General features: G+C 36.7%; 1 protein-coding gene across 9 annotated transcripts in view; it reads left to right on the forward strand.

Moving 5' to 3' along the window:
- The window catches only part of RYR2 (ryanodine receptor 2), a 449,014-nt gene that overhangs the window by 240,854 nt on the left and 185,074 nt on the right, over nucleotides 1-23,086 (forward strand). For all 9 annotated transcript variants that reach the window (XM_075412466.1, XM_075412469.1, XM_075412474.1 and 6 more), the window contains 7 exons: nucleotides 3,960-4,078; nucleotides 4,485-4,618; nucleotides 7,562-7,803; nucleotides 11,491-11,683; nucleotides 13,447-13,663; nucleotides 14,846-14,950; nucleotides 19,054-19,157. In XM_075412466.1, the coding sequence (XP_075268581.1) occupies nucleotides 3,960-4,078; nucleotides 4,485-4,618; nucleotides 7,562-7,803; nucleotides 11,491-11,683; nucleotides 13,447-13,663; nucleotides 14,846-14,950; nucleotides 19,054-19,157 (1,114 nt within the window). The remainder of the gene's footprint in view (nucleotides 1-3,959; nucleotides 4,079-4,484; nucleotides 4,619-7,561; nucleotides 7,804-11,490; nucleotides 11,684-13,446; nucleotides 13,664-14,845; nucleotides 14,951-19,053; nucleotides 19,158-23,086) is intronic.

The raw sequence follows: 23,086 nt of genomic DNA on the forward strand, positions 1-23,086 counted from the left end.
TTTGGTGTCATCAGCAAACTTGCTGAGGGTACATTCTAACTCTTCATCCAGGTCGTTGATGAAGAAGTTAAACAAGACTGGGCCCAGTACTGACCCCTGAGGGACACCACTAGTTACAGGCCTCCAACTAGACTCAGCGCCGCTGATGACAACCCTCTGAGTTCTGCCTTTCAGCCAGTTCTCTATCCACTTCACCGACCACTCATCCAGCCCACACTTCCTCAGCTTCCCTAGGAGGATATCATGGGAGACTGTGTCGAAAGCCTTGCTGAAGTCGAGGTAGACAACATCCACGGCTCTCCCCTCATCTAGCCAGCCAGTCATGTCATCGGAGAAAGCTATTAGATTGGTCAGGCATGATTTCCCCTTGGTGAATCCATGCTGACTACTCCTGATAACCTTCTTTTCTTCCACTTGCTTGATGATGGCCTCCAGGATAAGCTGCTCCATCACCTTTCCCGGGATGGAGGTGAGGCTGACCGGCCTGCAGTTCCCTGGATCCTCCTTCTTGCCCTTTGTGAAGATTGGAGTGACATTGGCCTTTCTCCAGTCCTCGGGCACCTCTCCTGTCCTCCAGGACCTCTCAAAGATGATGGAGAGTGGCTTAGCAATGACATCCGCCAGGTCTCTCAGCAATCATGGGTGCATTCCATCGGGGCCCATGGATTTGTGGGCATTCAGATTGCTTAAGCGATCCCTCACACAGTCCTCCTCGACCAAGGGAAAGTCATCCTCTCTGTAGGCTTCTTCTCTTACCTCCGGGGCTTGGGATTCCTGAGGGGCAGTCTTAGCACTGAAGACTGAAGCAAAGAAGGCATTCAGTAGCTCTGCCTTCTCTGCATCCTCCGTCACCAGGACACCCACCTCATTCAGCAGCGGCCCCACATTGTCCCTAGCCTTCCTTTTGCTGCTGATGTAGTTGAAGAAGCCCTTCTTGTTGTTTTTGACACCCCTATGTGTGACTCTGTCTTCAAGCATATTAAAACACGCACTTTGTTTGAAACCTTTTTACTAGATAAATCAAATTGTCACTGTATCTGTTGTCTTCCACCTTTACTACATTTCAGTCCTTGAGTAATCTGTACACTTTATTAATGATGACAACATATCTTTCTCCAGGTCCCTGGATAGAAACATTAAATAGTGTTGGGATAAAAGGTGATGGTGTGCTGTAGGTTGTCTGAGATTAAAACAAGAGATCTGAATGAAGTCAGATGACTGCAGCCATGACTGAAGACACTGGGAATTCCAATCCTAATTTTAATTCAAATTTTATTGGGAAATGAATAATGAGAATACCTTTCAAATTACAAGTAATTTAAAAGTAACCGTTGTCTCTTCTGGCAGGGTAACTTGGACTTAACAAGCATGGGAATCTGAAATCTAGTTTTAAAGAAAAAAATTAAAAATCTTTGTTGACGTATGACTTTGTAATGTTCTTCATATCTTTTTATCCCCGTGTAAGAAGGCTGCATATCCCAGTTTATGTCCTTTGAAAGACTGTGTTTCATGGTAATGGTGGTTTTTCTTTATGAGCAGGTCTACAGTTTCTTTGGTTGTGTTCGTCTTTTTGTATTTGGTTTTTAATAGATCTGTACCTTGATCCAAATGCAAGTAAGGGTAATACAAGTTGGTCTGAAATTGACAATAAAAAACCCACCACAACTCTTGAACTGAAGTTATTTAGTCTTTGCTGGTGCGTAGCAATGGAACGTGTCCTAAGTGCCCAGGGAAGTGGTGGAGTCACTGTCCCTGGAGGTGTTTAAAAAACATGTAGATGTGGCACTTTGGGATACGATTTAGTAGGTATGGTGGTGTTGGGCAGATGGTTGGACTTGATGATCTTAGAGGTCTTTTCCAACCTATGATTCTATGATAAGTTTACGAATGCATATGTTTGCATAGGTAGGTTATTTCTACAATAAATTGTTAATGGTGTTTAATAGTCCTTTCCTCAATCAGATGCTTGGGAAATTCTCCAGATGGGATTTTCTTTTGATCTGGTAGAAGACAGTAGATTAGACTTGGAACTCCTGGCCATTCATATTCCTCATAAATAATGGTTTTAATACCAGTCTGTAATTGCTTCATAGTTGTTACTTATTTCATTGCATTATATTATTATTCACTGCATAAGCATGCATTTCATACTTAGCAGAAACAGATAGATTGGTTCCAACAATTTTTTTATACTCATTACTTTGAATTCTGTTCAGAGTTTATGGTTTTCAGCTTTTCTTTTTAGTTTTTGATTGGTTGTCTCTAAAATGCTTGCTCAATTAACTTTTAATTTTTTATTTTTGTTTGTGAAAGGCTTTAGGATCAGTTAGTTATAATGTTCCAGGCTATATTCTGTTGTTACTCAAGAATTATTTAAAAAAAGAAAAAGGTGTGTGTGTGTGTGTATGCATAAAAATTCCCCCGATAAATCAGAATATATATTCTTTTTCCTTAAATATGCATTTCTAGATTTTTAATTTATTGTTTACAAATTCAGAAAATCTCAGAGGCATACAGAGGACAGTTACGTGAATGAACCACAGTCTTTAAATTCTTAAATATTAGCTGTCATTTATCTATGATACACATTTTTTTCAGCGGTTTATTCAAAATCAGTGGAAATCTAACAGAAAAGCATTTGCTTCCCTCTGTAAATTTTAGATCCAATCTGGAATGTTAAGGTGAGATGGAGACAGCTGATCAGCGTAAAGGCAGTTGCAAATCTAATATTTCTGTGTCGTCACTCTGTCTTGGCACTGAGACGAGAAGTCTGTGTTCTGTTAGTAGCTGTTCAGGACTTTTCTTCCCCTTAGCTGACCCTGGTCTTATTCATCTGTAGTGGCTGATAATCTCTTCCTCACTAGGATCGAAGAAAGATCAGAGTAGTCTTACTGAGACAGCGTTTTTGTGTGATGATTTCCCCCCCCCGCCCACCAAGCAGAGTTTACAGTGCTACGTTTTTCTTTCAGTTAAAGGTGGCGTGGGAAAGAGCAGAAGATTCATTCTATGGGTCTTGCTTTGCAGGAGTTGAGCTGAGTGGAGCCAGGGCTTGAATACAGGCATGAAAACAGAATGATGAGAGATGTACAGCACAAACAGGAATTGCTATCTCTAGGTTTAAGATTGCTTCTCAGCTTTCCCTCAGTGCTCTGATTTTTCACATTGTGGTAACAACTGTTGCAACTGATAATGGTAAACCATGTACATAATATTCGTCTTTGCCAAATGTGGAAGATCCCAAAGCAAGTGGTGACTTGATCCAGTACACATGGGAGCCTGTTTTACTGCCCTATTGCAGGGAACCATTTTAAGGCTAATGATTCTTGATGGCAATGACTGCTGCTTTATTGGGATTGGAATTGCATTTAATTGAGGGGCCACTGAAGATTTAGTGGTTCTTACTTCCTTGCACATCTTAGTTTCGTGCTAGTTTCTATTTTCTCTTTTAAGAACATCATTGTGGCTCCCAGCGTAGCTGTTAGACAAACAAAGAAAATTATACACATTGGGCTGGTAGACTGGGAATTTACCTCTAATTCGGAGGTATATGATTCCATTAGTGGTTCATATTGTTTTCTAAGCGAAGAAACAGAAAACTGTAAATACAGAGAGCATATTTTGTGTACATAATATGTACATAGTGTGAAGTCTTCACCTTTTGGAGCCACTAAAGCCAGTATTTTACCCAGTTTGAATTTGTGAGTGTTAATCATCAGATATTTGTTGTTACAATTTCATATTAATTTACAGGGCTTTTTTCCTGTCCTTTCTGGTTTTTACTACATTCACTTATTTTGGGAAATCTAGAAGTACAACATCAATCCTGGTTTTACTTTTGTTTGTCATATACAATGATTTTTAAAACTATTCTGTGTTGGTGAGCTCTATATTATGAAGTATTATGTACAGTTATGATTTTATATGCACTTTGAATAAATAATTTTTGTTTTTTCCTGCAGGAATTCTAGAGGTGTTACACTGTGTGTTGGTGGAAAGCCCAGAAGCTCTAAACATTATTAAGGAAGGACATATCAAATCAATCATCTGTCTTTTGGACAAACATGGAAGAAACCATAAGGTAGGCAAAGAAGAAACAAGTATATTTAGGTGAACATTTGTGAACAAACCAAGCAAGTTGTTCTGTGTAGAAGTTAGATTTCAAATACTAAGTAATAAGGAATGAAGCTTTTTGTAGAAGGCATATGAGCAGTTTGAAGATGCAAAGGAGAGCATTATCTTCTTTTTGATGAAAACATTGATGCACACTAGATCTCAAGGGAAGCAGAAAGAAGATACCTTAGTATTATCAGGAGAATTTCAGAATTGTTGTAAAATAAAACTGCTATGTTGGATGAATTATGTACCCTTATGTGTCTTCCAGTAACAAGGTATATAACATTGTATTGCCTGAAGTAACTCACAATGACTATGAACTCCTTAGCGTGAAATAATATTTAAGATGAAAAGAATCTATTTTTTTTCAGGTTTTGGATGTTTTGTGTTCTCTCTGTGTTTGTCATGGAGTAGCTGTGCGGTCAAATCAACATCTAATCTGTGATAATCTCCTGCCAGGAAGAGATCTGCTCTTACAGACACGCCTTGTCAACCACGTGAGCAGGTAAAAAGAGAAAGAAAAAAAATCTGTATCTATGAACAAAGCAGAATAAAACTTGTGGTTAAAAGTAATAGTTACTACAGAAAGCCTATTTTACTTCAAAACTTTTGTTAAGATATTTATTCTTACTAGAATTTTAAATAATCTTTGCAATATTGAATAGAATCAAAACACGGGTTAGCGAGAGCAGCTGCAAGCTAAAGCTGCTCTAAACTGCTTGACGTCTGTGAAACTGCGGAGTCTTTCTAAAGATTCTTGTCTAGATCTAGCTGTGCTTTCAAAGTCTTGTCAGCCAGTGTCCTCTGATTGCCTTGATGTTTGTGATCTTGTGAGGATTTCTTTATCACCTTTGGTCAAAATCTAGAACTTAGTGCCAAACACCTGAAACAGTTTCTTAAACTGCTATTATTGTTGATTTTGCCTGGGATATTTAGGGAGTGCCCTCAGCCTTCCTCCCACTGGCAGAGTTGTAGAAGCTACCTTTCAGCAGTCATTAATAACAAGAAGCAGCTAGTGACATCTTGTTACTAGCAAAGTAATATTTACAAAGTAAATATTTATCCAGAGTTTCAATTTATGCCGAGGCAGAAGAATCTGGCTTTAAGTGAAGATGAGTGGGATCTTCCTGTCTCAAACTTACGTCTCTTCTTAAGTCTCGATCATTAAGTGAGAATGAAAGTTGAAACGTAGAAATAGTACTTACAATTTGGAGTTCGTAGGATATATCAGATGCTGAAAAACATAAAAAATCCACAACTTTTTGTTATAAGGAGGCCTTTTTAAGTAAAAATAAATTCAAGTCTAAAGGTGAAATGAACTTGACAATTTTATAGCTAATACATGCACTCATATTTTTCATAACCATGTGACTTGACTTTCCCCAACACATCCAATAGCATACCAACATATACAACACATGGAAAGATGCTATAATGGGAGTGCTAAAATCACTAATGAAAATTTCTGTTAAAAATGCATGAGAAGAAATATTAAATGTATGGATACTAATTGAGCTTCTGAGATTACTTTGGCTCTTGTGCAGGGAAGGTAGAGCTGCCTTTCCCAAATATGGCTCTAGAAAAAGCGCATGTAGTTAATACATATTTTTGCTCTGCATTAGAAAGTTGTGAATGAAAATATTCATATTCTTGCAGCTATAAGGAAGAAAAGATTATTTTCTCAAAAGCCACAAAGACCAGCGAAGCATTGAAAACATTTAGTGATAGATTAAGACTTGCAAACCTAGCACCAAAAGTAATTGGCAAAGGAACTTTGTAAGATATTGCTGTTTAACGTACTTTTCCAGGGGACTGGAAAATTCTATTCACAGGCCTCTATTTAAAAGGAGTAAGTTGGACAATTAGTTTGATTAAATTGTGGAGTCTGGAAAAAGGCGTAATAAAGCTGATATTGTGTTCAGGCAGGAAAGTTTCACTTGGTGATCTTGCCAATAACTTACAAATTATTTTACTTTTCTGAAAGATGGCTTTTGTCAGGTTTTGTTTATATTTTTGAAGATATTAAATTTTTGACTTGTAAAAAAGTGAAGAGTATCTATACTTGAGGAAGAACTTCTTCACCCTGAGGGTGACAGAGCACTGGAACAGGTTGCCCAGAGAGGTTGTGTAGTCTCCTTCTCTGGAGATATTCAAGACCTGCCTGGACGCGGTCCTGTGCAGCCTGCTCTGGGTGACCCTGCTTTGAGAGGGGGGTTGGACTAGATGATCCACAGAGATCCCTTCCAACCCCGAACATTCTGTGATTCTGTGTGATTCTGTACTCAAACTTTTGGCAAAAGACATCCGTTATACTTCTAGAAGGAAAGTGTATTAGTCTCACGTGATAGAACAAGTTATTTTATAAGCAGTCAGATCAATAAAGTCTGCTTTTACACTGACTTGTATTTAACAGCCTCTATCAACCCTTCTTCCTCCCCCTACATTCCCTACACCAGAAGGCATGGTGTGCGCCGAATCTGGCTTAGAGCTACATTTGTGTTGATTAGGCAGCTTGTATACGGAAGGAAAATATTTATGGAAGTTATAACCCACTCCAGTAGAAGGGTGTGAAAACTAGGTGCATTCAGCCTGGAAGTCTGCAAGATTTCTCACAATACAGTTAACCAACCACTGAGGAAATATACCGAGCATTGATCTTGGATACTTCTGTGCTGTGTGGCTTTAATTCAAGATTGGATGGCTTTCTTAATACAAAGTTGACACAGTAACGATTGTCTGGAGACAGATTTTTTGGGATGAGATTCTACATTCAGTATTATCCCCCAAATCAGGTTAGAATAGCATAGTTTTCTTTCCTGTTTTCCCCTCCTGACCTTTAGAGGTGTGACTCTACATAGATAACTAGATAAAGAAGAAACACAGTAATAGTTTTACCTTTCAAGTATGCTTGTGAAGTACTCTAAAATCATCAGTAGCAGCAATATCAAATTAATATTAAGGGTTGGTACAAACACTGCAAATTGCTGAGTTATGCAAAACTTGGAATAAGGAAGGAAGAGGTACAAAAGGATTTTGAAATAGTTTGACACTTTACTTTTGTGTCTTTGTAAATGGTTTTGTCTTGTATGGATAATCAGTGTTATAGAATGCAGTTTGCTAAGTAAAATTAAACCTGCAGTGTGTACTTACTACATTTGTTGGTAACTGGTGAAGAGCTGTCACTTTTCTTTGTAGGGTTTAACATCTATTAAATGTTCAAACATAACATATTGGTATCTGAGTGAGAATACGGCTTCAGTTACTGAAACAAACACTTTGTTACTTTAACTATATAGAGCATTTTTCACCAGAATAAATGAGTAAATAAAATTCCTTCTGTTGTTTTAATCACACAAAACAGGCATGAAATTAGAGTTCAATGAAGAGTCTGCAGTAGTTCTTTCTTGAGATAAGCTTTTAATAATTGTTTTTATTCTTTCTGTTTAAGCATGCGACCCAACATCTTCTTGGGGATTAGTGAAGGCTCTGCCCAATACAGAAAATGGTACTATGAGCTTATGGTGGATCATCTAGAGCCCTTTGTGACTGCAGAATCAACTCATCTACGAGTGGGCTGGGCTTCAACAGAGGGCTACTCACCATATCCAGGGGGAGGAGCAGAATGGGGAGGAAATGGTGTTGGTGATGACTTGTATTCCTATGGCTTTGATGGGCTGCATCTGTGGTCAGGTATTCTCTTTTTAATTTATTTTTAATACTAGAACGTTGTTTGCAATTCCAGTGAATTTGTTTTCAACAGCAGCAAAGTGAATCAGATGCTTCAGCTGACACCTGGAATATACAGAGAGAGTACCCTGTATCAGAATGTATTTGAAGTTTGTCAATATTGCATATTGAAAAATATGTTTTATACAAAGTAATGCAGATAGAACAATAATTTATTGGGAATTTCACTGGGAGTTATTTTTGGTTTTTTTTTTCATAGTATCTATAAAGATTTTATTTAAAACTTCAGAGATGCAAAAAATGAAATCTGACAAACAGTTTTCTGGATTTGTAATTCCTCTGTGATAGTGTAAGAACAGCCTGAGAGATATAATTCACAGGACACTTTTTTTTTTTCTTTTTCTTTTGTTAAACAGATTTTTAATATGGATCTTTAGTTTAGAAATACTTTAGAGGTGAAGATTTTTAAATATGCTTTTTTTCCATACATTTTAAAACCAGATATTTTTCTGTAGTGAGTTTTTATTTACACACATTAAGACTGACTGTTTATTGCAAGACTTGCAGAATCACATTCCTAGCTTGTGTATTATGTATTTGGTCAGGTATTCATCTTTAAAATGTTACTGGCCCAGCTTGGATCTATTCGTTAATAGTAATTTCTGTAAGCAAATTCTAGTGTTAAAGGAAGCTGAACTGAGAATCTAAAGTATTTGTATTTACTGTTGATTCTGCAAATACCTTATTCTTTCCTCAAACTGGATTGGCTCAGCAAAATCAGAATAATAAGAAAGCAAGCTTGTGTTCTTTTTCTTAATCTTTTCCACGTAATTTAACTTCTGTGAAACGATTTGCAGATATGGCTTAGAATGGGTAATCCTATACATGGACAGTCCTAAACCTCTTGAAAAAAGTTTTTACTGTGGTTTCGCTTTGTTGAGGAAAAACTTTTTTGGTTTGATTTTGAGAGAGGATTGGGCAATGATGAACTGCAGAGCTGATTGGAAACTGGGTTAAGCTTGTTGGATTGGCAGTTCTTGCCACTATGAAGACTTGAGCAAGTTTTCTAAAGCTCCTTAGCAGACAAGAGAGACCTTTTAGTGAGTCAGCTGTTTGTATCATTCAAAGTCTTCAGAGTTTTGACGCATTGTGGCTTGGTACTTGGAAAAGAATGCAGTTTTACATTTCAAAAGACTTTTCCAATCAAAATAGCAATGGATTTTATTATTAAGTAATAACATATCAACTGGAGTGGCATCTCAAGAAAGTAGCTGCCACTTTGCCTCTTGTATAGTGACAATTAGTTTGGAACAATGACGCATAATTAATGGTGTCATTAAAGCTGTGTCATAACTGAGTTTGTCAGATAAAGTATTATTACAGAAGAACTGGACAATAATGAGACAACTGAAGTAACTTTTGTAGTTAGGGTCCATTTTAGGGAGGAACGAAAAGATCACTGAAAATCAAAATGATTTTTCTACCCACTGAAAACTTTTTAATCAGAAATGTCACAAAAGAATAAATGAACAATTGTTTGTGGTTCTCAAATCAATAATCCAGCCCAGTCAAAAAATTCAGGCCACCTTTTCATGTGCAATTTTTGTATATTAATCTCCGTTGTGGGTGTGGCTGGTAGATTTGAAAAGACTTCTGTCTTCATTGACGTTCTCATGTAATACATACTTCTTAAACTTGGAAGGACTTAAAACAGTTGAATGTTGAAAATCATGGTCTTTCTTCTTCTTCCATAATTCCAGGCTGCATCTTGGTAAATCTCTGCAATGACATTTTGAAAAGAATCTTCTGAGCATGAAGTCTTTGCTGCATTAATGAATAGCAACAATAATTTCCACCCCTGAGTTTCTGTTCTGGACCAAGCCTTTCCCAGAATCACACTTAATTTACAATTGTTTCTTCAGTCTTGCAATTGCTTCTGTAATATGGAGAAGTGGAACTCTGGCCTAAGGCCAGAAAGGCACTTAGATCACTTGATCTGACTGTGTGTTCATCAAAGGCCAGTACATATTTCTGTTAACAGTCAGCCCTGCAGTGATCCCAATAACCTGTATTTGGCTAAATTTAAACATCTGAAAAGGCATCTAGTCTCAAATAGTATGCCTTAAGGAGATGAAGGATCCATTCTTCGTTGATAGCTCTTTTAGAGTTCAGTTATCCCTGCCATTAAAGAACTGTCCCTTTCTGTGATTTGTTTGAAACTCGTTCTCAGCTGTTGTGATGTTTTTCTCTGCTATTCTCTACTGTGCTCTGTGAGTTTGGGGATGTAGAGCTGGTAGAAGATGGTTTCGTTGCAAGCCAGTCCTTACACTGTGACTGCTACTCTGTTTCTCAGCAGTGTTTCTTGATTTCTTAATTTGTGAGGGCCCGTAGGATTGCTTCATGTCATTCCTCTGCCTTTGCTTATGGAACTGACTATTACAGCAACAACTGAGCCAAGCACATCCTTTCTTGAAACGGTGTAGGGAAGCAGCAAAAGCATCTGAAAACTGTTTTTTTTTTCCTTCCCAACTATACTGTTGATTGCCTTATCAAGAGGGGCAGATTGCACAGGAGCATCTGTCCTGCAGTCTGCAGACTACGTGGCAGTATCAGGAAGTCATTCTCCATATGTGGAGTATCGCAAGTGTTTTTTATTTTTCCTGGGGCAGGGTGGTGGGGTGTTTGTGAACATTTATCTGCAGGAATTCTGGAGATTTTTCTTTTCTTCTTTTTGCTACTGTTAAAAACATAGGCTATGTTCACCTTCTTGGAAATACAGTGCTTTTAGTTACGTCCTTCATGTTTACAGAAGATAGACAGCATAGTTAGAAAGTCAGTCTTCTGTTCTTAATATGCCTTATGATTTAATGTCTTGCAGACATCTTATTCTTGGAAAACATGTCTAGAGATATTTTCATACAATTTTTATGCTTTTCCACGAATTTTCTGTTGTAGACGGCAGTAAATATCAGAAAAAAGTAATTTCCTTTTTCTGTATTCTGTAGGTTATTTGTCTTGGGAAGCAGGTGTGCTTGTGTAAATGTGGTTTGATGCAAGACAGAATGATCCTTTAGGATTCACACAAAACTTACTGAAGAGAAATTCAGATATTACTGAATATATATGCCTCAAAATTGCTGCTGTCTTTGTATATGTCACAAAAATGTTGGTTTGAGATTTGATTGTGAAACTGAATAGTATCGTCTTATACAAGTTTGCGAGGTTACCATGATGTGGCCCTTAATAACAGGGAGTACTTTACTTTTCCTAAATAATTTAACATTCAGTACTTGTCCTTATCTTGAATAATGAAGCATTCTTTAGTAAAGTATACTATGTTTCGTATTAGATACTAATGTTTGTTTTTTGATGTGCACTTCTACTACTGTGAAGAATAAAATTTAGTTTTCTTGGTTTTGACTGTTTATATGGGCATCAGTAATTATTTTCACTTACATTAAATATAATTCAATCATATTATTCGTTATTAAAATAACATAGATACGATTGTATGCTTCTGTTCACTATATTGGAAGCTTAAAATCAGGTCTTGGATGTTATAGGTTAGATGTTTGTGTATTAATGTGTTTGTGCTCTATTGCTATATTTTCTTTCTCTTTTTTTAGGCAGCTGTGAAAACCTGTATGATTTTCAGAAGTGTTGCTAAATATGTCTCCTTTACTTCCATAGGTTGTGTAGCACGAACAGTAAATTCTCCCAACCAACATCTGTTAAGAACTGATGATGTTATTAGCTGCTGTTTGGACCTGAGTGCCCCCAGCATCTCTTTCCGCATAAATGGTCAGCCAGTTCAAGGAATGTTTGAGAATTTCAACATAGATGGCCTCTTCTTCCCAGTTGTCAGCTTCTCTGCAGGAATAAAGTTAGCATCTCGTGTAGTTTTTTTTTCCCTGGTCTGTTTTTTTTTCCTGTATATGTGAATATGCTGAATATTTCCCTGGCTGTCTTTGCTCTCATTTCCTGTTCTGACATCTGCTTCTTTGGCACAGTTCCAGTTCTTGGATAGTGAGATCTACAACGGAGCCCTGAAGAGAGAGTGCATCTGTTGTTTTTCAGCACACCAGTGTATTCAGGTGGTTTGTAGATAGACCTTAGAAATGGCTGCTTCGTAATTTCTTAGCTGACACATTGCTACACGTTCACTCTAGGACAGCATTTTACCTATATGGGAAGAACACCACCAGTCTTTGATATTAAAAATATATTTGCCCTAATTCAATTGTAATGAGGTGGTCACTGTTATTTGAAGATGCATTACCTGCAGTTATCTTAAGAAATGGTGGTACACTTTCTTTTCAGCTGGATGAGTTAATATGATTTCAGTCAATCTGTGTCCTGGTTGCCGTACTGGTTTTCTGTAAAATTTCAAGTCTCCCTTGAGGTGCCAGACTTCTGCTTCCATGTATTGAATAGTTTGAGTCTATAATGTTAAAAAAGACTGTGTGATGTTCCAGCGGGGGGACCAACTTTAGCAGGACTGGCAAAGGTGAAGGTTGAAAGCGGATTTCTATTGGAGACAGATCAGTGCTCTGCAAGGGATCATTCAAAGACTGTGGTGAATACTACAGAAGCTGAGCTATCACACAGTGGGCATATCAGCCTCTCATTCCAGATGCAAAATGCACCTCTTTAGACTTTGCCTTGCATAATACAGGAGATACAACGTGGTAAAATTATAGACATGCATGCTATGAAGTGCAAAGCTATAAATCTGCATGCATTATCTCCCTCACGAGAGAAATGTTTGACAGATACTTGTGTGCTGCGTGTGGTTTTGGAGAGTGTTCTGGTATAGCAGTGACAAAAATCTTGTAAAATACTCAGTAAATAGAATTGAGACAAAACAATTCTGTTGTAAGGCTAGTTTTTGGGGTGTTTTTTGATTTCTACTGGATGGCAATGTTCTGGGAAGATTTTTCAATACTATGTCATTGCTACTTCATGATCACCTCATTCACTGAATTTTTCAGTGACAAAAAACCATGACAAAGTCACCATTTTCTAATGAATAGAAGAATGCTTTCCCATAGGTTTCTACTAACATGGCAAGTATATGTTTTAGGGAAGACAATAGGGGAGGTTTTTTGTGTGGTGTCCTAAGGATTTAGTGTTCTGTGAGAGAAAAGAAAGAATCGTATTCTGTGGAGTCTTCAGGCTTGTCTCTCAAATGAGAGAGAATGGAGAACTCCTCAACGGAGGGAGTTCAGAGGTAGTTGTTTGATTACTCTGGATTATAATCTCTGCCTTCTGAGACCTGAAAGGTTGCTGCTTACTTCATAGATGTGCTAAGTAGCTGCTTACTTCATAGGTGTACTAAGTAAACTGACCGTTCTCTCCTTCTGTCTTTGCTTTCGGTCTCATGATTTAGAATACTTTTATGGAAATGGAAAGCAACTAAAAGAAAGAATTGTTTACTTTTCCCCATGTTTTTTGCACCTCCTTTTTCATAAACTCCAGCACTAGTTAAAGGACGTTGAACTGTAAACAATGCAGATAAGCTGGAAAATTGAAATTTTTTTTTCCCTTTTTTTTTTTTAAATAGCGTTTGGTAGTTGTTAGGCTTACAAACTGATTAGGTTTGACACCAGAGATGTCTGTTATCTAAAGTAACTCTGATGTTTACAGGGTACGTTTCTTGCTTGGTGGTCGCCATGGAGAATTCAAGTTCCTTCCTCCACCTGGATATGCCCCTTGCTTTGAAGCTGTCCTACCGAAAGAGAAGCTGAAAGTGGAGCATAGCCGAGAGTACAAGCAGGATCGTAGCTATACAAGAGACTTATTGGGTCCCACTATCTCTCTGTCACAAGCAGCTTTCACTCCAGTTCCGGTAGATACTAGCCAGGTATGGAAACTGATAGATTGCATTTTCATTTTTAAACACACACGTTATAGGCCTGTGTTATTTCACATTTGATTGAGTTTGCGGCTTGTCTCAAACTTGGTTTTTCTTGGGATTTGGTTGTTATGTTCCATTGCAAGAAACTGAAAAATGGTGTGTAAAGTCCTTACAGTGCATCATATTGCATCATATATTTTGGTTCAGAAGCACTATAATAGAGAATGTTGTACCCTTAATATTAGAGTAGGCAAAAAAGAATATTTGAACTTCTTGTGCTATTACTAACCATTTTTATTACTGTTCAATTAAAATTACTGAAGACTTTGTGTTATGATAAGACTTTTAGACCAGCTTCAGCTCTAGTTCTTTACTGGACTTGCAGGTTATGGAGAGTGGCATTTGACTCACTGTGGGCAGTAAATGTCTCTGATCATAGATAGCAAGAGTTTGTTGTACACTTGACCAGAGTTTGTACTAATACAAATTTTTGTATGCCGTGTGCTCAGATTTTACTATAGTTAGGAACTCGTTCCTGAAAAAAACATAAAAAAGAACAATCTTGCTAGTTTGTTGCCATTATGCACTAAATACAGAATTCTACATGTGTCATGAAGTTATTTTTCTGTAACACCAACAATCAGGGTAACATTATCATGATTCACAGCACTGTGTATTGGAGGTGTCTGGCTTTTGAGGTAAAGCAGACTTTATTTCAAATTTTGGAGGTAGAGTGATGTGCTGTCCTGATTGCGCTTGTCACCTGTCATCATCATCTAATTTTTTTTTTCTTTTTTTTTTAATGGGGTTCAGTTCTCAAATGCTTGTATTTACCTGAAGTGTTTTTCATAGCGTTCCCTTGGTTGTCAAGATTTTTAGCATTTTTTAAGCTGAGAAACAGTATTGGTTTGAGTAGTTTCTAGCTAGCTGCCAGGAATGTGTTCCGTGCCATTTGGAGGTGTTGGATTTAAACTGTTTTCACTTGCTGGTCAGACTCTGGAACTTGTTAAGTGCATAGGCTAGAGTATTTCTGTTGATCTAAGAATTCTCATTCACTTTAGTCAGTAAGAACTGAGTGATGATTTCGGTTTAGTTGAGAGATGTGCTTTGTGCAAAGTTTGTCTGTTATGAAAGTTTGGGTGGCATGGTCAAGTAACTTGTAACAGCTTCTTTCTCTCCTCTCTTTAGATTGTTTTGCCTCCCCACCTGGAGAGGATTAGAGAAAAATTAGCAGAGAACATCCATGAACTTTGGGTTATGAATAAGATTGAACTTGGCTGGCAGTATGGACCAGTATGTACCTTCCAACTTAATTTTCTGTTAATTGCATGCTAGTATTCAGTAAATGGGTATCAATTTGCCAATGGGACTGCATTTTTTTTTCATCCTTCCCAAATTAGTGAGGTTTTAGAGACCCTTTCCATCAGAAGCAGGTGGAAACCAACAGCATGTGTGTATTTCTGAATGAAAATTCTGATATTAAAACTGTTTGATGCTGAAATTTTCAGCCAATCTAACTGCCAGCACAGAAAGCATGTAGTGGGTTTTCACCTTCTGTTTGTTCCTGGGCCAAGAAGTTTAGTTGCCTGGTGGAGTAAGCCAATAAAAATGGTTATTCTTGGTTCTCTTCACATGTACTGAGTGACATAAATTTTTCAGAAGTCCCAAACTTATTTTTCATGAAAATAAGTATTGCTTATAGGAAATTCCATTATATCTGCTTTTCTTCTTCCTTCTCTCCACTTCTTCAGGCTTATATCTGTATTAGATGCTCCACATAGCTATTTTCTTATCTCTTTCCTACTTTTCATGGAGTATGACAGGAAAAAAATACGTGGCTTCTGGCTTTGATACAAAATGCAGTCTGTTTTGTTGTTTAAATTTACTTTTTTTTAATCAATCATAAAAAAAAAAATTATACAAGCTAGTTATTTGGATCCCGAGTGGTGGTGTTTATGAAGATCTGTTGCTGTGAAGAGTATGTAGAAACATACAGTAGATACCAGATGTAAATGTAAAAACATGTCTGCGCGTATAGAAACATATGTATCCTGTTTTTGTTAATAAAAAGGTTTTGGTCTTCTGAGGAGTTTGGTTTACAGAGTTAATATAACTGGGCATAGTTATTATATTTGACGTAGCAAACGGCAGTACTTAAAAGATTTGATTAACGGAGAAGTTCTGTAGAATTTGTTGTTGTTGCTTTCCCCACCAAATCAAGCACAAACCTCCAGTTAAATTAATGTGTCGAAACATTTTAATTGTAGTATAATCATACTAACTGTGAAGCAATCTTCGGGTACGTTTAGTGTACCATTACTTACCATTGAGAATCTAATTGTACAGTTGAATACTATTTTAATTTAAATATATAGTAAGTATCAAGTTAAGCAGCAATAAATGTAGTTATATTCAGAATGAAATCAGGTGCTAAATCTTCTAAGTTATTCAGCTTTCTCTCTCTAGCTTTAGTGTTCTGTGGTTGGATATGCTCACTTTGGGAATGTGACAAAGTATGTGCTGTTCATCTTCTGGAGACTAACTCCTTTATTGTATTGGTTTCATCAGTTTAAGTCACTGTTGCCAATTCTGGTTATCTGAACTGATGCACTGCAGGTACTGAGTACTGAGGGAAGGCATGAAACAGAAATCAGTTGGGTTAGAAGCACACATGCGAGTGCCCTAATCTTAGATTTGGTCTTTTTAATTCAGAGCAAGATGCATTATATACAGCAGATAGCATTTTTGAAAATGTGGTGTTTTTTCACCAAGTCAAAAAGTTTAAAAGCTAAAAGACAGAGAATCTGTAGATTTAAATGTCTGCAGATTATTCAAAAAATCTGCTGTAGATTGAATTTTATATTTACTCCCACTTACTTGTTTCATCAGATCTGTGTGTAGTATCACCAAAGTGATACCCAGTTTTGCATGCGATATTACTACTGCATTTTATACATGTAATGAAGTAAAATAACAAGTTAATACAGCAAAATTAAGGACTTTTGTTGACTGGCTTAGTTATAAGCCTAAGTATGCTCTGCATATCTTTGTTTCTGTTAAACGTCACTGTACATTTAAAACCAGCCAGAAAAATTAAGAATTGGTAGGTGTCATGAGTTCTGCCACCTATATAAGCTATTTGCAAGTCAGTAGATTTTTGTACTGTGCTCAGAAAAAAAGGGGTGAGGGACGGGAAGGCAACCTATAGAACATGTTGAATATATAGTAGAAGTATTATACGTTGTAGCTGTAGAGTGAAAAGAGTATCACTAGGGGAAAGGCAATTAACATTGGAATTCTGAGGAAAACACCTGACATCTGAGATTTAAATTAGCTGTAAACAGATCTGAAGTAATCCTTCTTACTGGAGACTATACTGAATCTTGATTGATACAGATTACCATAGGTCTTAGAAAGAAGTCTGCAAATAAGCATTTTCAGTGTCCATTAAAAGATGTTTCTCATTTCACCTGTTAATGATTTTGATCAAGTAGCTTGACAGTTGAATTCCTGGTATTGCCAAAGAACCTTAATCCCATCAAATGAAGATAAATATCCCCTGGAGATTGTAAATATTTTTCAATCCAAAACATAAACAAATGACTGCTGATGACTGCATTTTGCAGAATATGCAAAAATATGTTACTCATAAATGTTACAGAGAAATGTGAGATTTTTTTCATGAGAATAAACAAGATGGAGTAGTAGTGTACAGTTCAGTTGCTGTTATAGAAAAACACAGAACTGGCAAAAATAGAAGATTATAAATAAAAAACATTTTTATCTATCAGTGATCCGTGTTTGTATTCACTCTATGAGTACTCATGTACAATTAACACTCACGACATGAAAATAGAGAAACTTTACAAATAGGTTATGGTTTGCAGATGGCTATTTTTTTCCTTCCCCTACTCTAATACACAATATTTCTGTACCAATATTATGATTTTATTTAAGTGTAATCTTAGATACTGCATATGGATTTATTGCCATGATGCTAGACCTTTTTCATTTTAAGACATTTATGTTAAGGTATCCAAAGAAAAGCTCTAATGTTTGATGCAGTGTGCAGGGCAAGCAATCAGTTTAAGTGTGATTGATAGATTATTTTTCTGAAAGTCAGAAATTTCATGCCAGTTTATATGCTACTGACTTTCTTACAGTTTTTAAACATAAATCTGGTTCTATATGTGAACAACAGATCAAGCTGTTGAGAACAGATTATACCTGGTTCAATGGTACAACTACACTGAGAATTCCTGCCTTGGTCTTTTTTTGGCTAAAATAATTTAAAAGCCGTCCTATATTCACCAAATGAGTAAAGGTCAATTTGGAAAAAGTACAAAAGTTAGGCAACATTCCATTTTCCAGCAGAATTATCTGATTCGTCAAAAGTTGTCAATCATGTTATTTTTCAATAGCTTTCCCTTTGCAGATTTAAAGATTAATATAAATGGTGAGCTTATGGTTCATGAAAGATGGACACAAAAGTGTTTTAACATATGGGTAAAAATGTAGTCTCAACTGAGCAAATGTTAGTACTTTCATTGGTATCTTTTAGCTAATATTTGCAAACTGATGTTTTTTATCAAGCCTTCTAGCAAGATAATCTTCATAGATTTTGTTGACTGAGCTCTTGCACAATAAATATGCAAAACTGAGAGCAGTACAATGCTCAGTTATCTCAGCCTCTCAGGTTGTCCTTCCTAGCTATGGCCAGTATTAGACTAAAACTGTATAGAGGTGGTTCAGGTTAAAAATATTTTTTTATTGTATTTTTAAGTTTATAAAACGTAGAATTTTGTAAATTATGGTCATCATGACTCTGCTGTCACTGCAGTATAAGTAAATTAATTTTACAATCATTTGTGACAGCTGAACAGTTGCATTCAGCTTGTGTACTATTAGACATAACTAAGAAACAAACATTTTCTTAATTAAGAGATAGGGTAGATATATCCTTTTTATAGTTACTGTTGTATGGTAAGGACTTCAGTACTATTCATATCAACATATTTATACAAACTGAATACATAATTTTTCAAACATGATGCTGACGAATTGTTATTTTATGGCTGTATGTCAAAATATGACATAGATTGCACTGTTCTTGAACTTTGCGTATTTGTTGTGAACATCTGTATAATGAAATCTACAAATTAGTGTTTATTCCACTAGACATCTGCGAATCTGAAGTTTATTTGAAAATGTAAATTCTGCCTTACTTGAACAGAATGATCATGCTCTGAGAATACAGAATACTTTCTGTTTTGAAGTGTTGTTCAGTTTGAGTAGTTCTGACAGGATCAGGTTTAAGTACTTTGAGTTTTGGACAGTTTTTACATTTCTTCTAGTTTTTAAGACACATTAAACTTACTTCTTTACTGTCTTTTCAGGTTAGAGATGACAACAAAAGACAACACCCATGCTTGGTGGAGTTCTCAAAATTGCCAGAACAGGAAAGAAATTATAACTTGCAAATGTCACTTGAAACACTGAAGTAAGTTGCTAGAAGTTTTGAAGCTTATAGCGAGAGTTTTCTAAGGAGTTGCAGTCTCCAGAATTATAATTTGACATGTGAATTACGATTTGACATGTAGGTGAGAGTGGTAATATGAAAAAGAGGGAGTGAGATACATTAATGATTGATGTATTTGGCATTGAAAACGGCTTTGATAGTGGTTTTTTAAATATCTATAGAATTTTAAGATTATTTTGGTAATGCTGGTTATGAAATGGCAACCCAGGCAGTTTTGGTCTTGTTTGGAGGAAAGAAATAGATCCAAGCTTTGAAAAAAACCTCTTCGCTTCTTCTTTGGTTTAATTCAATTTAGTTTAATTGCTTTTAATTTTCTTTATTGATAAACCACACTAGCAATCAGTACTTATTTTTCCGATGTGACTACTGACTAGCTTTGCTTCAGGACTCCTTGCTGCTATTTCAGAACAGTAGTAGGCATTCCCTCCTTTCATGAATAAGTGGTTAGATGTGTGAATGTTGTGGAAGCTTTCCAGCTGGAATGCTAGAAAATTAATTGGTTTGTTGAAGTAATCTATTATCTGGCTTACAAAGATACAATTCCTCATCTCAGCTTCGTCAGTCAAGCAGGTTCTTACTTTGGGGCAACTGCATTGAGAATCTGTTAGTGTAAGTAATTTCTTCTGCATGTAGCATTGCATGTAGCCAACATGTTAAAATATTTCTGATAAATGAAATAAATTAATGATGTTTTTTTAATCAATTGATAAATGCCCAGTGGTGTATGTGGTTCTCCAGTCACTCCTACTTGCAGTCCTTTGAAACCTATTCGTTTTTCTTCTTAAAATATAGCTGCTTTTTCCTGTTCATAGCTTTAACAGAGGATGACTATCTGCATGTCATGTTACTTTTCTGGGAATATTTGTACTATATTATTAATAAATTTGCCATGTAAACTAATAGTACAATATAGTGTTTATATTCATAATTTAAGAACTTTATGTCCTCATAGCAGAAAGCTAAGTAGAATACTTCTCCTAGAATTTCTTGTAGTGTCCTCTGGTCAGCTACTCTGCACTATTTACTGATCCACCATTCCCAGAGTAAGTAAATTACTTGATGAAAAAGGTATTTATGACCCCAAACGTTAAACAGATTCTGGAGGGATATTTTGGCATTATTTAGACATAAACCATTCAGAGATAAATGGAACTCCATTGGGGGCAAGAAAACAAGTTCATATTTGTCTTCAGTTAGATATTAGAATTTCAAGGAAAGCTTTTGAGACCCCTCTCAAAGAATCCAGAATAGCTTCTTCCTTTCCATTTTATGAAACTACAAAAGAGGATGTCATTAACTTGTGTCATTAAATATTAAAAAAATTTTAGTAGTCCTTACAGGATTACTGGTTCAGGACCAAATGCTTTTCTAAATCTAACCCTGACAAAACAAAAAATAATTTGGTTTTATAAACATGTGAATTATGGATTACTTTTATTTTAGTGATTTTGTTACTCTAGAGAGAGCCTTTTAATTAAACGGATAGTATCCAAAACATAAAGCATTCAGTCTTTCTATGGATTTCAAAATTTGTGTGCTTCCTGGGCTCAGTCTTTATTTCATTCTTGTATTAGTCCTTGTTTTCTGAAGAGTACAGTTGTAATTTTGCAATATCATGTTGTATTTATTACGTAGACATCTGTTGTTCAGGGACTAGAATATGGGTGTCTTGCTCAGTTCATTTCTGCAAGCTTGCACAGGTGGAAAAATTAGTGCACTCATCCATTCTAGATGATCCATACTGTGATGACCTGAATTGTAAGCTACTTTGACTAGTTCTTTACTAGATGTTTCTTGTCCACTAGCAGTCAACCTCAATGAAGAAGAACGGGGAAGAGGGAAATAAAATGTTCTTTAAAACTTCCTCTAGTCAGCTATATGCTGTATTCTTTACAATTTGCATCAAACTGCATACTGAATTCTTGAAGTAGTTACAAGACATCAAGAATAACTCTTAATGTAATTGGGTTTTTTTTGTTGGTTTGTTGCCAGTTTAGCTGCCAGCTCTACTAGATGAGAAAAGATAACTCCAAACTTCCCTGTTTTCAGCCTATCTGACACAACATTTCTTTTAAATATATTGTGATCTCTGTATATTTTTCAGTGTGACTGAATACTTTTGTGAACTATAAAAATGATATACTGCATGAAATGTCAAGATTCAGGAATGACCTACCTCTGAAAATGTCATGGATTAAAATATGCTTGCTCACACTGTTTCTGCACATTCGTATATACTTTTTGTAGTTTGTTGTAGTATTTTTTTTGATTATTACTATTTTATGACTGACTTTCCGCTTCTACCTATTTAGTCAGTTGTGTGTGATAATTACATGTATCAATATTATGCTGAGGGCTGCATTCAGGCACTTCTAGTTTTCTTGTTTAGCTTTGAAGTGCTTTAGGGATCTTTCAGGTTCTACCAGTATGGTATGCTTTTTTATCCTGCTGTGGCTCTCTGGTTTGAATTTGCTGTTTCTGGGGGGAGATAAAGTAGGGTTAAAATTCCCATCTTACGTTACAAGAAAATTAGGGTTGCCAGGGGTTAGCTCCTCTGTACTGCTTTCCACTATTAGATATGTTCATCTTACTTCTGCTGGTGGCAGCTGCATACGAATCAGGTACGATTTATGCCAAATGAAATCTAACTGCATGGAGTATTCTTAGCAGATAGTGCGTTTTCCAGGAGGCGGTCACTGCATGTTGATTTCCTTGTATCTGATTTTAGCATCTAATTTTAAGTCAGGGTTCACAGACCATGACAACAGAATTTACTTCATGTAGCTAGCACTAAAAGTGTGCTGTAATAATCGCCTTGAAACATAAAATTCATCTCCTGAAAGAAATACTGGTAGAGCAATATTTATGGTCTTTTTTTTCCCCAGTCAGTTCAAGAGCAGTAAATAAAGCAAGACTAGAAAATATTGTTGTAAGTAGAGACAAGAACAAATCACAGAGTCACAGAATGGCAGGGGTTGGAAGGGACTTCTGTGGGTCATCTAGTCCAACCGCCCTGCCAAAGCAGGGTCACCCAGAGCAGGCTGCACAGGACCGCGTCCAGGGGGGTCTTGAGTATCTCCAGAGGAGGAGACTCCCCAGCCCCTCTGGGCAGCCTGTTCCAGGGCTCCGTCACCCTCAGAGGGAAGAAGTTCTTCCTCATGTTCAGCTGGAACTTCCTCTGCTTCAGTGTGTGCCCATTGCCCCTTGTCCTGTCGCTGGGCACCACTGAAAAGAGTCTGGCCCCATCCTCCTGACACCCACCCTTGAGACACTTACAAGCATTTAGAGGATCCTGTCTCAGTCTTCTCTTCTTCAGGTTAAACAAGCCCAGCTCCCTCAGCTTTTGCTCATAGCAGAGATGCTCCAGTGCCCCCAGATAAATTCTTTTATTCCATCTTGCTTCCATGTTGGGAAAATTGCGAATGGAGTCCAAGGTTTAGGCTTGTGATTTCTTCTGCATAATTAGCTTCAATCAAAGATATGGCTGTCACCCTCAGATTTTGGGAGACCTGATCTGACTCAGAAGTTGTCTCTGACTTCTGTCCAGCATTTCTTTTCATTTCAGTGTCAGTATTCTAGTAACACATCTAGGCCAAGGAAACGAAGACTTGATAACCCAGTATTGAATATAAGTGCAGGAACAAATAATTGATGAGTTTCAGATCAAATCCTGGAGATGAATGAAACTAAGGATTTAGAGTCTGGATAGTGTGACTGTAAGCTTAGGAAGAGGTCTGAAGTAATTGGAAACCTGATTACTACTGTCGACCCTGTTGTAAGGTGATGTAGAGAGTGTTTGCTTTCTGAGATGAGATTCATCTTGCAGAGTCAGGCCAGAATGTGTGCTGCCTGGGTCAGTGGCTCTGTGGCAGAAGTCCAGTGGTACATGA

This window comes from Opisthocomus hoazin, chromosome 2 (genome assembly GCF_030867145.1).
Source record: "Opisthocomus hoazin isolate bOpiHoa1 chromosome 2, bOpiHoa1.hap1, whole genome shotgun sequence".
Lineage (NCBI taxonomy): Eukaryota > Metazoa > Chordata > Aves > Opisthocomiformes > Opisthocomidae > Opisthocomus > Opisthocomus hoazin.